This window comes from Drosophila santomea, chromosome 2L (genome assembly GCF_016746245.2).
Source record: "Drosophila santomea strain STO CAGO 1482 chromosome 2L, Prin_Dsan_1.1, whole genome shotgun sequence".
Classification (NCBI taxonomy): Eukaryota; Metazoa; Arthropoda; class Insecta; order Diptera; family Drosophilidae; genus Drosophila; species Drosophila santomea.
The window spans coordinates 9,125,431-9,140,974 of NC_053016.2; the positions used below are offsets into that span (position 1 = coordinate 9,125,431).

Here is a 15,544-nt window from a genome sequence, read left to right on the forward strand (position 1 = left end):
GCCAAAGTCAGTAGTTTATATATCATATCTTCTTTATTGCAAAAAAACAAATACAAATAATAAAATAGGGTATAAATATATTGCAAAACGGGACGAATTGATTAATTTCTAATATACATCAGTTCTAAAAATTTGTTCTAATTTCGTAAACTCAAATATACAAAAATAGTACCACATTGTAGGGAGGAAATTCTAAACTAAATCGATATAGTGAGAATTTCTTACAACCATTTGGTTACAGAGATTAGGAAAGATTCTGTAGGATTTTGTTCGTTTGTGATGTGCAGCTAGGAAATATTCGAAATATTTCAAAATTGGAAGTTATCCCAATTTAGCCAGCCATATTTGTGTCAGTGAACTTTTGTGTAAACATAACAAGTGTGTAAAAAACTGGATTGATCATAAAAATAGTTTCTTGTTCTTAAAATAGTAGGTACACCGGTGCGTAAGAGTGCGCAGTAGAGAGCTAAAGAACTAATTGAGCAAATGCTAACCACCACAACTGGGAAGGAATATCATAATACTTTATACAATACAAATATATACTAACTATGCCAAGATACAAATTATATCGTACATATCTAAAAAGAAACCTATTTGAGCGACATACATCCACTTATGTTCGGAATAACCAACGTCTAATTGCTATGACACTTTCAGTATACTATAATAATACGTATATCTTGATTTCTTTGTTCTTCATTCATATGGCTTCTAAATGTTCTTGTACGACATTCGGTTGCGCGAAAAAATTGACATTCCTATAAGTACATAACTGTATCAAATTCATTCAGCTGTTTTTTCACATTTCACTAGGTTATTATTTCTCTGCTGGTTATGATTGCAATCATATTAAATTATCTTTTAGTTTACATTTAGCCAAATGAAAATTCATATAAATCAGTCCGAAAATTTGTTCTGTGTTTAAACTACGTGAATGCATTGCTGTATTCTGTTGCAGATTCGAGACCCAATTCCATTATATTATGCTTATAGTCTAATATTTTATCCATTTCCTGTATGTTAATCTTCTTGATAAGTATAAACATTATATAGACGATTTGTGCGTGCACAAGCTACTTTTGTTGCATATTATGTACACATAGTATTAATTATTTGCGTTATCTAAACGTTATGTACAAAAATTACCTACACTATTCATATACACCGATATCTAAACGTATGTCTTTATGCACTTCTCCAATACGATCTTGCATAGATATTCAACTCGGTTCGGCTTTTAGACATTGACTAACCATTACTTTGTTCGTGCTGATAGAGATTCTAGTTTTAGGCCGGGTGATTCGCCACATTCTGACCCCTTTGGGCGCGCATGAAGTGTCGTGTATTTAGGGGATATTGCCGCGAATAGGAAATGAGAGTGGAACCCAGGGCAATACTCAATGGAGCTCGCGAGCGACCTGGCAAGCTAATAAACACCGTTCCCACAGCCGCCAAATTGTCAAATGTCGGCTCTATGGCTACCATCATGATGCGCGAGCTTTGGCGGCGTGTGGAGTGATGCATTACCGGTTGCGAGTCACCTGCAGATTGCTCCTGGAGAAGAAGCGCCTGGCGGGCGCGCTGTCGCATGACACGGGCCGAGGAGGAGGAGGAGGTCGGCTGCGGACTGTCCATATCCAGGCCGCTTGAGGCCAGGAAGATCTGGGCGAATGGACGCTTGGCCAGGTGCAACATCTCGACCACATGCTGTCTTCTAGCTCGTCTCAGATCCGCTGCCTGCTTCACCTTCCACACAATCACGCAGACGGCGAGGAAGAGGAAAAAGCAGGAGAAGAACACTGAGAAGAACACAAACAGGTCAATGTGCAGCTGGTCCTGGCGGAATACGACGGAGCCGTAACTGGGTTCGGGTCCTGAACTCGCACGTAGAGCAATAAAAAAGCGTGTGGCACTAAGATTGTGGGCGTGCTGGGGCAGCGTCAGCACCAAACGATTCTTTAGCCCAAAGAGGCGCAACAATGTGTTGCAATGATTGAGCGTTACATGTGTGCTCAAATCCTTGGCGTGCTGATCCTTCACAATAAAGTTGTGACCGCCATGGCTCTTGCAGTCCTGCAACTGGGGCACGTAATAAGTATTGGCTCCGATTCTCTCTCCTCCACCTCCTCCTAGGCCCCCGCCACCAATGCGACGCTCGGGTGAAAACAATTTCTGTATGGTGACATTATCGTGCCGCGGCAAAGCAACATTTAGTGGATGCTCCCGTTTTATCTTCGGCCCCCAGTTGTATCGGTTGTCAAGGAATATCTCGTGGTAGCCGGTAGTCTCATTCGTCTCAACTATAAATGAGTCGTCCTGTGGTGACATAAACACATCCAACTCGCCTTGCGTCACATCGATAATAATGCGTATATCCACGTTCATAAAACGCGGCTGGATCACGAAGAACACCGTTTGGCCGGGCTTCAGGGCAGCTGGTTTCGATTTGCATTCCTCTGTGGCAAAATATATAGAAAATTATATATAAAACACAAAACACAACGTGGCACTTACCAATTGGCTTGGCGTCGAAGCACATTCGCGACTCAACAGTAATTTGCTTGTAGCACTGATGGCCGTCGGTGGGGTTGCCAGCATAGGAATCTCGACACTTGGAGCACTGCACCATCCAGCAGAGCTGCGCCGAGTTCTTGCCCCCACCCGCAGTGCAGGTAGCATCGCTTTCCGTGTTGTTGGCACAGTTGCACTTCTCTCCGGTGACGGGATCGCAAATGTTTCCATGTCCATGGCACTGGCAGGGCCGGCACTCCTTGTGCAGATCCTCACTGCCACGGAAGTAACCAGTTAAACAGCTATCGCAGCGATCGCCAGCGGTGTGATTGCCGCATCTCAAGCAGGTGGCATTGTAGGCGGGACCTTCCTGCAATATCCTTTCCAGATCAGAGCGGGTCATATTGAAAACGGCCGGATCCGCATCGTAGGCAACACACACATCACTATGGCCGTGGCAATAATCCAAGCACGGCTGGCAGGCATGACCTTCGCGGGGATTGCCCACAAAAAGCGGCTGACACTTCTCGCACTGCTCGCCCATCGTGTTGTTGTGGCACTTTAGGCAAATATCCAGCCGACTACTGGACTCGCAGTTGGAATGACCATTGCACAAGCACTGGATGCTACAATTGGCGCCCACGTAGCCAAAGTCGCACTGGCATTGATCCGGACTCACGCAGTTTCCACGGACACACCCTTGGCTGCACACCGGCAAGCAGGCGCCCTGCTCTTCGCGATATCCCTTGGCACAGACGCACTTGTATCCCACTGCTGTGTCCAGGTCGATGCACTGTTCCGAAACAGTGTCACAGTTGTGATGGCCATTGATGCACTCATTCTCCGCCGGACACTGTACATAGTGCCAGGACACCACATCAGCATGGGTTAGTTGTGAATCATTTCGCCAGCTGGCGTATATAAGATCGCAGGTGGATCCTGATGGATGCTCCTGCTTGTGTTCCAATGCTCCCTCCGTGCAAATGCCATCGCCATTAAATCCCTCGCGGGCGCACCAACCACAATGGGCGTGCTCCAGACAGCTGGAGCACTGTGTGTACACATGACATGGTTCCGGACAGCGTTTCAGCTCGCTAGATTCCAATACCAATCCACACACGCCACCAGCGCACATTAGTGGCTGGGAGCTGGGCGTCAAGCACAAGTTCAGCATAGTGGACCATTTGCAGTCCTGGTGATCTTCAGTTGTCGTTTGACTCAAACACAAGCTGCAGTTCTCGTAGGTGTGGCATGGCGGGGGGCAACTTTCGACCACTCTGTATTGATTCTTTTCTACCAATTCCTTGGCTATGCACTCAACGGTGCCCAGCTCATTCCTGGCCCAGTTGCATTGCGGCTGCAGCATACAGCTCTCACAGCTCAATTGGTAACATTGTGGCAGGGGACACAGACCCAAAACTCCCACGCTCAGTTCCTTGTTGCACCAGGCACTCCTCCTTCCGCAATCGACTCCTGCCGGAACGCATCTGCCGCGAATGCCACAGTCGTCACACCAGTGGCATACAGGAGCCACCTCGTGATGGGTTGGCCAGGCCGCCAGACAGGCTCCGCAAGTTGCAAAGCTCGAGCAGTTCCTGCTCGCCATCCAGTCATCATCGCATGCAGCTCCATTGTTGACCAGCAGAGTGCCATTTTGACTGGCACACGGAGTTCGTCCATGACTAAAGCAGTGGCTACTGTAGCTATATGTGTTCTGAATTGTACAGTAGCTGCAGCCCATGTAGTGCCGGCATTGGTACTTCCCATTACTCCAGAGCTGGCAAATATCATCGGGCAAAGTTATCTTTGTGACGTGACTGTGCGTGGAGCTGCCATCCCATCCACCGATGACATAAATCGCACCCGTATCCGGTTCAATTGCCATGTCCTCTGCATAACTCGAGGCAGGCACACGACCTATAAGCTCCACATCCTCTGTCAGCCGCACCCACTGATTACAGGCGTAAACATAGGCAATTAGAACATCTGTTCCATTAAAAGGCAGCGTCCGTCCACCGTAAAGTATCATGTAGTGTTCGGTGGTAACGGCCGAGTGGAAATAGCGGGCTCTTGGCAACAGCGACGCAGGTGAATTCAGTTCCCTAAAACTAGGGAGCTCCGTCCAGCTTAGCTTTTGCAAGTCTAACGCGTATAGATTGCTCTGTGGCTCTGTGGAATATCCTCCGAACAAGTAAACACTGTTCGTCTCCGGGTGGTATACAGAAGTGTGGCCATAAAGAACGGGCATTCTAGCACCCACAGCCGCGAGCTGTTGCCAACGTCCAGTGTCCAGGTTAAACTCCCACAGCTCGAGTGGTCGGGATTTGTTTAGGGACAATCCGCCCAGAAGAATCAAAGACTCGTGCTCTTGATAGCGCAGATGTGTAAGCGTATGACCGGCTAAAGGCGGCGGAACATCGACCTGCATAGAATTACCATTAGTCAACAATCTTTACCTTTTGACAAAAACAACTCACCTGGTAGTCCGCTTCACTTGCTTCTACTTCCACCTTAATCTGACTCCACCGTTGGTTTTGAATCGAGAACATCCAAAAATCATTCAGAAGCTGCGAGTTCGCACCGATTCCTCCGTAAATGTAGATAATCTGTTTTTTAACGTAGATTTCGGAAGCGTGGAAATACCGTCCGAGGGGCATTCGATCCTCTGGAGTGGACGATTCCACTGTGACCTGCAGCCACGTGCTATTCTTTGTGTCGAATTGTCGGAAATCATTGAGAGGTCCATGGTTGGGTGAATACCCACCGAACATCCAAAGGGACCCCCTACGATCCGCATTCACTGAGTGCCCAAATCGCGGAATGGTCTTCCTAAGGTGCTCCAGACTTTCGCTTAGCAGCTGTGTATTGAACAGCTCCGTCATTACCAGGTGGTTCCGCTGCACTAAGGTACCACAATCAGCACCTGCATAATTGGCATTACTGCAGATGCACCTGCCATACTCTGTGTCGCAGAATCCCTGCATCCTCTTGGCATTGCAGTTGCTTGGGCAAATCTCAATCTCACAGCTGGCGCCCACATATCCGGAAGGACACACACAACGTTGTTGCGAATCGCAGATGTGCGGCGGGATGCAACTTCCGGCCACGCAATTCATAACGGAGTACAATGCATTAAAGCCAAAGTGTCGTCTTTCGCTGCCCTGTTTATAGTGGACCGTGACGTGACTGGAACGAGCCTCGATAATCCTTGCCGAGCTGTAGGGAGCACAAACGACGGCCAGCAGTTGGTTCTGCTGAGTGGCACCGGTCAGATCTGGCAGACTGTCATATATGTAGACAGCATTCTCATCACAATCCATGGCAAGACTCTGCCACTGAAACTCCAGCTGAAGTAGCGATTTCTCCGCCTGCAGTGTCTTCGGTTGTAATATCCACAGGCACTCTTTCACCTCCAGGCTGGCGCCCCACGGTGACCGATAAGATTGATACGAGCCGATGGCACTCTTGCCAATATTAGTTAGTATGCCGCGAGATTCACATTGGTAGTAGCATTTACCGCCGCCTCGAGGATCTCCGTAATAGCCGGGAGCACACAATTCACAATTGAGTCCCTGGGTATTGTCCTTGCAGTAGCACTCACCGTTGCTGACATTACAGATGCCCAGTTCTTGGTTGCCGTGGCCGTTGCACTCGCAGGGCAGGCATCCGTGTGGAGCGGTTGCGTTTCCGTAGCTCCCCTGTCGACATCGCTCGCACTTTTCACCTTCCGACCAATCCTGACACAGATCACATTTCCCCAATCGCTCATGGCAAGTCGAGTGATTATTGCAGCCACAACTTAGTCCGCAATCGGCTCCGGTCCAACCCAAAGCGCAGCGACAGGTGTAATCCGGTGGTCCTGAGCAATTTCCGTTTTGGCACAACTCATAACAGGTCCGGACACAACTGAACTTGCCGTCACCAATGTAACCTCTGCGGCAATGGCAATTGTAGCTGCCCTGGGTATTGGTACACTTCGCCTCCTTGTGGCAATCGTGCAGACCCAGGCCACACTCGTCGACATCTGGACACTGGGCGTACGCCCACTCCGCATCGTGATGGGATGAGCTATTTAAAGCCAGTGAACAATTTCCTGCACTGTAGCTGAAGTCACCCTGCATGCAGATGCCCTCGATGGGATTGTCGCGATCGAAGCACCAGCCACAGCTCAGAGTTCGCAGACAGGATGAACAATTTCGATGCTGTTCGCAGGATTTGCACTGCTGCTGAAGAAAATGCGGCGACTGCTGCGGCTTCTGATCGGAAGTATCTTGCGGCTGACGACTGACTACCTGGTCCACCCATTCTCGGCACATTCCAAACTGATACTCGCTTGTGTATACGGAAAAGCTGAAGCACTGGGCGCTGGCCTCACACCAAACGCATCGTCCACGCTCGCCAAGGCATTCCTGACAGCCATGCCGTTCTCTGCAGGATCTTGGACACTGCTCCACCGCCCGCACACTGCTATTGGTTTTGCCGATCCTGCCGCAACGGGCGTCCTCGGTCCACCACTCGCACTCTCCACTTTGGGCGCAGGCCTCGCAGCTAACGTAATTCGTGCAGTTCGAACATTGACTGGGCTGGCTGATCAGGTAGGACCAGTGAAAGTTGTCCGGAGTCTCCATCTTGCACACTTCCGTCTCGTTTACGGATCGCAGGTGACAGATATTGGTGAGAGGACACCAAGCGCAGGAGGCGTCGGTGAGGCAGTGCAGACAATTGGAGTACTGGGTACATTTGCCAGAGTAGTACGGTTCCAAATACTCGAATGTGAAGGCGTTTAGCTGACCGTTGTGCAGGTGCTGCAGTTCCATCTTGGTCTTTTGGTAGGCGTTGTAAATACCGTTTCCTCCAATCCTTCGTCGAGCCTGAAGAAAATTTGTTTAATAATTAATATTGTCATAGAATAGTACTAAAGGTAATAGATTTTTAAATAAGAATAAGAAGTAGAGATTCTTAAAAGAGCTCACCTGGAAATCAATAGTGAAAGGCTGCTCCGTGGTGGGCAGCTGGACATTGCTGCAGTAGCTCTGGTTGGAGCTTTGCGTAGTGACGTTGACGAGCTCATCGAGGTAGAGGCCCAGGCCAGCGCGCAACACAGCCGAGGAGTAGCTGGTGCACACCTGGATGGCTGAGTTGTTCCACTGATGTTGCGGACGCACGAATCCCACCAAGCGGGCCAACATTTCTCCCTCCAGCTTGTGCTCAAAATATGTGGTAAACGGCGGTGAGGCAAAATCCACCATAGTAGCATTCACAATACCCACGTAATCCGGCATGGTGTAGTTGATCGGGAAGTGGTACTTGATGTATGTAAGTCCCGGGCGTCTATCGGTACTGGTGCATAACGAAGGTCGCCGTATCTCTGTGCCTTTATCGCCCCACCAACCTGAACTATCTCCACATATTCCGTAGTTGTCATCGCGATGATGGCATTTGGCATTCTGTACACACCATGTGCACTCGTTTAATCCCAGTTTACTGGCCACCGAAAATGCCACTTTATTTCCGGACGACTTTCCCCATTGCGAGCCATGAACTAAACATGAGTGACAATCGCCGAGTGAGGGGCATATCCCAGGGCATCTGGTGGTTTGAAGATTAGTTGTGCAATTGGCGCCGATGGTGCGACCGTAGCAGCTGCTATCTGCCGAGCACCAACCACATTCCGGATTGGAAAGGCAGGCGGTGTGCGAGGAATGCAATCTGCAGGAGATCTCGGGATTGTAGAGGGTATTCTCCACCCTCAGCACCTGGGGCAGTTCGTAGGCAAAGAGGTCCGCATTCACGTTTCCATGGTAACCGCCTACAATCAGGAGCGTGTGATTTCGGCGCAGAGACGCCGCATGTGCAAATACACCCTGCGGTTTGGGATACAGACTATCCTCGGCGGAAACCACTTGATTAATCCAAATGTGACAACTAAGATGGTACCAGTACATTTGGTTGTCGTAGCAAATCTCATCTTTGTTGTGACGATGCGTATAGCCTCCGAAGACAACCATGTAGTTGCCCGAAATGGTGGCCGTGTGGAATGCTCGTTCCCTGGGTATATTGGTGTCCCTTAGCGCCGTTCGGGGATATAAAATCTCCGTCCAGTGCATTTGATCCAGTTGAAAAGCGTAAATGCGATCCGAAAGCTTTGAAAAGCGGGCCAAGCTCGTCATGATTCCACCAAACACAATCAACGAATTGGTGGCTTTGTAATAGACCGTCGAATGCGCTGCCAGACGAACGTCCAAGGTCTTGCCGCCTCTCGGTTGCACCAGCTCCCATTGCGAGTCCTCGGAGAGGGGAAGGGGGATACGATATACGCTGGATGAGAACTCACCAGTCTCCAGACTGCCACCGAAAATGTACAGATACGATCCAGCGGTGTTAAGCGTATGCCTGGCCAAAGCAGGCGGCTTCACTGCCGACCTGATGGCCATTTGCTTCCATTTGCCACCACTTTCCGTGTTATTGTACTGCCAGAGATCACTGTAGAAACTCCCATTAGCGTGCTTCCCGCCATAGATAACGAAGCCGCCGGGCACACGATCCGCTGCATGGCCATATCGTCCGTGCGGTTTGTGATCCGTAACCTCCTCCAATATATCCTCCAGATACTCGTTCAACTCTTCATCCGTCGAATTCGCATTCACAATGGTAAGAGGCAGGGAGGAGCGCGTGCGGCGCTGGTGCAGATTGGATTCCGCCAAGGTGTACAGAATATTTCGGAAGAAGCTCACGTCGCTGTTAAGACCCCACAGCTTGGCCTCGTCTTCGTTTTTGTGCTGGAGAACGGCCTTAAGCAAAGTATGGTCGATTTTTTGAGGATGGTAGAAGTGACGGCGACTCTGAAGCGCGATTCCCCATTCATCCTCCCACTGGCTGGTGCTGAAGCGATAAATCTGAAAGAAGACCAACAAAATTAGTTTTTCTGTTGTATCGTGAAAGTAAACACAATAGAATGGTGTATAAGACTTACCTGAAGCGTGCTTATCACGTTATTCAGATCGTATCCGCCGAAGACGTAAAGAGCATCCTCGTCCTCCATGTAGACAGCGCTGTGGGCGGCACGGGCCGTCATACCTTCGGCGTCGGTGGCCAGCCAACGCCAGCTGCTGCCCGCTGGATGATCACTCAGATCGCAGAGACGTCCGCTGAAGCCGCGCGAGCAATGGCAGATGCTTTTCTGGCAACGACCCCGTCCCTGGCTCTCCCCACATCGCTGGGGACAGGCCTCATCCTCGCAGTCGGGGCCCACCCATTCGCCGTGACAAACGCACTGATGGCCCACGCACTTACCATGATTATGGCAGTTGTTTAGACAGTTTGATATGTAGTAGGAGGCGCGAAAGCCATCCAGCACGTAATTCGTGTCGCTGTACATCAGGATGAGCATCTGCATGAAGAAGATAAGCTTTGAAAAGGTGGTACAGACTTTAAGAGTGGTGCACAGTGTCCCATTGTGACTGCTACCAAATTATTAATATATTTTTAGAGGAACAAGGTTATCTGATGTAAGCTTGACCCTAATGCGCAAGGTAGATCACATTCAACAGATTACTTTGGAGCTTGTCCCATTGAAGGTCATGCAAGATTCTCTATCCCACTGAATAATGGTGCACCGATCCATGGAATAAGGCAGAAAAGTACTCACACTCCCGCTGCGGGCCACCAGTCGCTGGGGCTGGGTGCGTCCACTGAAGCTGCCCAGGAGCGTTGAGTTGAAGGAGTCGCCATCGTAGACGTAGATGTAGTCGTAGGAGCACTCGGTGCCCATGCTGTGGAAGGTCAGCGTGATGTACTGGCTATCGTTGCGCGCCTTGATCAGCCACTCGCAGTGCGAGTCCTGCGTGTAGTTGAAGCCGGAGGGTCCATCGGAGATTTCGCCGTAGGGCTCCGTGAACACCTTCCGGCTGCGATCGCACGGCGCCGACGGCGATGGGGACGGGTGGGCTTGCTCTGTTTGCAGCACCAGCGTCCAGAATGTCAAGGTTGCCAGCAACGCGTACATTTTCTGCATTTTAATCGCTCACTTTTTATGCTAATTTTTGGCTATCTCACTGGTTGCCGTTTTGGCCGTTTACATTTGCTCCAGCCAGCGCCCGCTGGCACCTGCCATTGCTCCCGACTTGCCGCTGGGCCCGGGCCACCAGCGCATCTGGTTTTGTCTGCTGAATATTCGCTATATTTCCAATTATTTTCGCAAGAAAATTGTTGAAAATATTTCGATTTCTTGTATCGGGCCCTATCGGTCTTCGATATCGAACGTTGTTTGTCGCTGCCTATCGCTGCAAGTTGCGAGCAAAACAAAACATATGTTTTGTGTGCGATGGCAATGCCACTTTCACTTTTTGGTATTTTTAAAAATTAAATCTGATCTGGCAGCGCTCAGAATCAAGTGACCGTTGAAATGTTCAATTAATATATGTAAAATATTTATTTCTCTGTAATTTTATTAGCGTGTTTTCGGCAGATCGTACAAATACAAATTAGTTTCCGTTTAATAGAAAAAATTAATGTGGATAGCAATTAGGATCTCGGGGTTCTATGACATTAATGATTTATAAAACAGACAAACATATTGGAAGCGCGGGCAATAAGGCGTTAACTAATCTAGCTAATGATAATTATAATATTCGTTTTGTACAATGTTTTAATGGATACATACACAGAACAAATGTAAAAATAACTGATTTAACACTCTGAAGTAGAAAACAGTTTATACGGTGCTTGAGAACACTCCAAACATCGATTGCATATCGAATATTATAATCTAGTCACAACAAAGAAACGATAACTTATCGATAGTGCATGGCTTGGCAGCACGCTGCCATCGCTATGTGATTTCCTTCTTTTTTCGCCTTCACGAAATCAAGATGGTAAGCGTTTCCCGAAATCGTCGAACATCCACATTTGCTATGTCCGAAATTAAGTGAACCCGCTGCAAAAGCGGGAATACCGAAATGACTGACCCAACGAGCGGTGTATCGCGTAACGCGACGGCCTCCAAGTGCGTTGCTGTTCGGCTTAAAGAAATCGTTATGGCTGCCCAAGGAATTTGTACTAATATGATTTCTATGTTTGCCGCCCGCAGGTGAACGTACCGAAACAACGCCGCACCTTCTGCAAGAAGTGCAAGGTCCACAAGCTGCACAAGGTGACGCAGTACAAGAAGTCCAAGGAGCGCAAGGGAGCTCAGGGCAGGCGTCGTTACGACAGGAAGCAGCAGGGTTTCGGAGGTCAGACCAAGCCCATCTTCAGGAAGAAGGTACGTAGCTTCCCGTCCGTCCAATGGTACCGGGATCGCTTGCCGCCATATTGACGGAGCTCCAGAGACCCGACCATCTTGGCGGCAAGCAGCTGAAATCCCTTGAATGGCGCTTCGTAGAACTGAATCGCTGCGCTCGTTGAGCATTATGCTTTTTGGTGGGAAAAAAACTGTGCCAGATCAAAACTGTTTGTTGTACCTGGTGCGGCCGAGAAGGCAGCGTTGTGTGGCATTCACGTCCACAACGCCACACCGGCAACTTCAGACAACCCAAAACAAATCTAAAACCATGCTTGCTAACCGATGCTCTGGATCCGTCTAATGGTACCGGGATCGCTTGACCCCACCAACTGGGCGGCAAGCAGCTGGAATCCCATGAATAATAGCGCTTCGTAGAACTGAATCGCTGCGCTCTTTGAGCATTATGCTTTTTGGTGGGAAAAAAACTGCGCCAGATCAAAACTGTTTGTTGCACTTGGTGCGGCCGCGAAGGCAGCGTTGTGTGGCATTCACGTCCACAATGCCACACCGGCAACTTCAGACAATCTAAAATAAATCCATGATCCATACTGTTCCGCTTGCTAACCGAAGCTCTTATTCCATTTTAGGCTAAGACCACCAAGAAGATTGTGCTGCGTATGGAGTGCACCGAGTGCAAATACCGCAAGCAGACTCCCCTGAAGCGTTGCAAGCACTTCGAGCTGGGCGGTGACAAGAAGCGCAAGGGACAGATGATCCAGTTCTAGGCTCCTTCTTCAAACCGTAATCCTTTTATCGCTAACGAAGTGGTTTTATGTTGTTTTCGCGCCGCTGCACGGCGGCAAATAAAACAAAATAAACTTGTAGACGTAAGCTTTAAAAAATGTTTAATTGAGAAGTGTAGCAACATGTGCTATATCACAAGATTGGGCACGGTCTGCGTCCAAGCAGCTCACTCCCGTTGGCCATCTGCCAGGATCAGATCGGGTGTGCTGAAATGGAAAACGTGATGAGCTTCGAGTTTGAAGAGTCTCTGCACTGAACTTACTCCAAAATTCGTGGCTCCAGGCCTTCGGATTGCATTTTCTGCTTGACCGCCGGTGCGGGCACTCCCACTTGCACCATTTTGAAGAACTTCCTGTACCGAAGATCTTCGCAAGCGCGCACACCGACCGGTTCAGGCGGACATTCCTCCACTGGCTCCACCGGACCTGGACTTTCCGTGGGCGGCGGTTCCGTCGTGTCCAGCATGGATGCTTCTTCGTTGGGCTGAATTGATACCGCTGGCGCTGCGGGCGGGTCTTCCGCTACATGGTGCTCGGTGGGTATGGAGGCCAGCTTGGCCTCCAGGATGACGAGGGCGGCCTCCGTCTTCTGCAGCTGCCTCTCCATCTCGACGAACTTCGTCTCGCAGCCCAGGGCGAATTCATTGAGAAAGGTGCAGGTGCTGACGAGGAAGTGGTTGACGAAGGCCAGGATGCGTTTTTGGTTTAGCGGCGGTATCTGGCGAAACAAATTGGTGGAGATATGCAATTCACCTTCGGATTCAATTCCCATACCTGGGTCTTGTCCACATCGCCGGTTATTGCAGCAGTTGCATCCATTATTTTATTGTTTTTACCAGCCGACTTGTTTTTTAGAACTTTCCTGGGTTGCCAGGCTGCTCGTCATATCGTGCGCTAAACGTCAAACTGCTCTAAAACTTCGGTATTTTTGTACCAAACTTAACACGGTATTTTAGGCGCCCAATTTGAAAATTAAATAGTACTTAAGTTTCTTCCAAAAATTTTAATGAATGCATGCATAAATGTTAGAAAATGTAATTTTACAATACGACTAGTGTTTATCTAATGGCAACACAAAAATAATAAAACTAATTATACCATCACTCTTAGATTTCTAAATCTTTGCGAATAGATGGCTTTCTAGTTTAGAAACAAATGCACCATTTTGTTTTAATATTTTATTTATTCACTTTATTGTATCTTAACATGAAATGTGTGAATGGTATTTCTCCGAGTATTATGTACTTCTCCATCAATTTATTATAAAAGTATCGTTCAGTTAATATGCATTTCCTTTGACTTTCATATTCATATATATTCATGTATAAACTTATGTGCTGGGTGTTCCATTAGGACCTGGGACCTTTCCTATATGCTCAAATCTACAATGAACTTTTATTTTTTACTTAAATTGTTAAATAATGCTTATCGTGCCCTCCTCGGCTTCGCTTTCTGCGGCTTAAGTATTAGTTGAAATGCCCAATCGGATCCTTATATTTTTTATTTGTTAGGAGAATTACAATACTTTCTGTTAGCATATTATTTTGGGAATTTCATTGCGGATCCGAGTTCTCCGATTCTTTGTGAAACAAAACGCATGCGTGCAGCTTGTGTTTGTCGGCAGTGGATTTGTAATGGTTTTGAAACGAAAATGCTTTCATGTTGTGCGCAGTGTAGTTCGCAAACTCAAGAAATCAAAATGCTGCCAGCAGCGAGAACTGTTCGAAAATGAAAATGCCACAGTATCTATTATGGTGTCTTTGGTGTTTGTTTAGTAATTTTCAAGTGAATATTATTAACTTTTGCCACCGTTGCAAACGAGAACCAGCTGGTCTACAACGTTCTCATCACGGAAGAATGGTGCTGTTCGAACTGTTGAAAAAGTCTGGGAAGAAATCAAAAGGCAGACGCAAGTCACATGGCTTCTTTTTGTAAAACTTTATTTAAAATAAAAATACACGGTAATAAAAAATTAAAAATTTACAGTTAAAATTAGAAATCAATAGATTTATGTATATATTTAAATGTATAAATCTGCTATATAACTGTGAGTGGTTGTCCGCTGGTCATCCACATCTATTATTATTACCATTTATCATCGGCTCATCAGCGTTTTTGGATCACCGAGGCATCCAAACGGTGATTCGGATTCTCGATTGTAACAACTAAGGCGTAAATTAAAATACGTAATTAAAATAATAGAGGATTTGCTTGGTGTACACAGATCGCAATCGTTTTTGATTCTGATTCGTCGGTTTCGAATATCAAGTTTTGGGTGTAAGGGTTTGTGGAGAGTGTCGGTGAAAGGCTCACGTAATAGTAATAATAATAATAATTGGTAATACTAAAAACTAATATTGAGTTGCTCGGCGTTCACGTTCAAGTCACATATCTAAATCTGATCGATCAACGTGTAATTCACTTGATTAAAATTACGAGTACGCATCCATGGTAAGCGAATCTAATTATATTCAACTACGAAATCCATTGGATCAGCGATTGGCGCCAACATTTTGTTTGTTTGTTTCTTTCTTTCATTCGTTAATACTATGCATAAATTAAATAAATAGCTTAGCATACGTTTATAGCTTGCCTGCAATTATTATTTATATCTCATCCTCACATGGTCGTGGTTCATCAAGCATTGCGTACTCCCTTGGTAATGACAATTGAAATTATAGAAGCAATATTCTGCATGTACTAATTGTTCAATTTTCGTCCCACATTCAGTTTTGTGTTTGTGTGTGTGTTTTCGACTTGCTACCTGCATAAATAAACCCGCCTTCATCGTAGTCGCACCTCGACTGTCCTCTAATTAATGTTAATTTACAATTTTTTCTCGCTCTTTCGCTAATATGGGGTCGGGTTATATGGTTTGGTTATATGTATATGCCTTGCTTAGTCTACAGAATTTGATCGTCTACATCGTTAATCGTTACGTAAATGTTTTACACACAGTTTCCCCCGCCCGCAGTGCGTACAATTTCAGCCTGCAGCGGAGGAA

At 47.3% G+C, this 15,544-nt stretch overlaps 3 protein-coding genes across 3 annotated transcripts; 1 reads left to right on the forward strand and 2 right to left on the reverse strand.

Moving 5' to 3' along the window:
• Nucleotides 1–72: 72 nt before the first annotated feature.
• On the reverse strand, nt 73–10,775 carry LOC120444068 (multiple epidermal growth factor-like domains protein 8). Its single transcript, XM_039623583.2, has 6 exons — nt 10,163–10,775; nt 9,488–9,904; nt 7,488–9,410; nt 4,992–7,385; nt 2,518–4,936; nt 73–2,459 (listed from the first exon to the last, which is right to left on the reverse strand). The coding sequence occupies exons 1-6, from the start codon at nt 10,526–10,528 to the stop codon at nt 1,291–1,293; spliced, it is 8,688 nt and encodes a 2,895-aa protein (XP_039479517.1). The 5' UTR covers nt 10,529–10,775; the 3' UTR covers nt 73–1,290.
• Nucleotides 10,776–11,232: 457 nt separating this feature from the next.
• Nucleotides 11,233–12,628, forward strand: LOC120458352 (60S ribosomal protein L44). Its single transcript, XM_039645969.1, has 3 exons — nt 11,233–11,387; nt 11,603–11,776; nt 12,385–12,628. Exons 1-3 carry the CDS (start codon nt 11,385–11,387, stop codon nt 12,520–12,522), a joined length of 315 nt encoding a protein of 104 aa, XP_039501903.1. The 5' UTR covers nt 11,233–11,384; the 3' UTR covers nt 12,523–12,628.
• Nucleotides 12,626–13,515, reverse strand: LOC120458351 (WASH complex subunit 3). The gene is made up of 3 exons (XM_039645968.2): nt 13,315–13,515; nt 12,804–13,258; nt 12,626–12,747 (listed from the first exon to the last, which is right to left on the reverse strand). Exons 1-3 carry the CDS (start codon nt 13,357–13,359, stop codon nt 12,708–12,710), a joined length of 540 nt encoding a protein of 179 aa, XP_039501902.1. The 5' UTR covers nt 13,360–13,515; the 3' UTR covers nt 12,626–12,707.
• Between the last annotated feature and the right edge of the window lie 2,029 nt (nt 13,516–15,544).

Excerpts from the sequence above, each read along its gene's own strand:
- LOC120444068 (XM_039623583.2), bottom strand. The coding sequence starts at position 10,528 with ATGCAGAAAATGTACGCGTTGCTGGCAACCTTGACATTCTGGACGCTG. Across the intron at positions 9,905-10,162 it reads TGGTGGCCCGCAGCGGGAGT|ATGCTCATCCTGATGTACAG; the intron begins GTGAGTACTTTT and ends TTCTTCATGCAG. Across the intron at positions 2,460-2,517 it reads CTTCGACGCCAAGCCAATTG|AGGAATGCAAATCGAAACCA; the intron begins GTAAGTGCCACG and ends ATTTTGCCACAG.
- LOC120458352 (XM_039645969.1), top strand. Across the intron at positions 11,777-12,384 it reads AGCCCATCTTCAGGAAGAAG|GCTAAGACCACCAAGAAGAT; the intron begins GTACGTAGCTTC and ends ATTCCATTTTAG.
- LOC120458351 (XM_039645968.2), bottom strand. The coding sequence starts at position 13,359 with ATGGATGCAACTGCTGCAATAACCGGCGATGTGGACAAGACCCAG. Across the intron at positions 13,259-13,314 it reads GCGATGTGGACAAGACCCAG|ATACCGCCGCTAAACCAAAA; the intron begins GTATGGGAATTG and ends TTGTTTCGCCAG. Across the intron at positions 12,748-12,803 it reads CTGGAGCCACGAATTTTGGA|CACACCCGATCTGATCCTGG; the intron begins GTAAGTTCAGTG and ends TTTCCATTTCAG.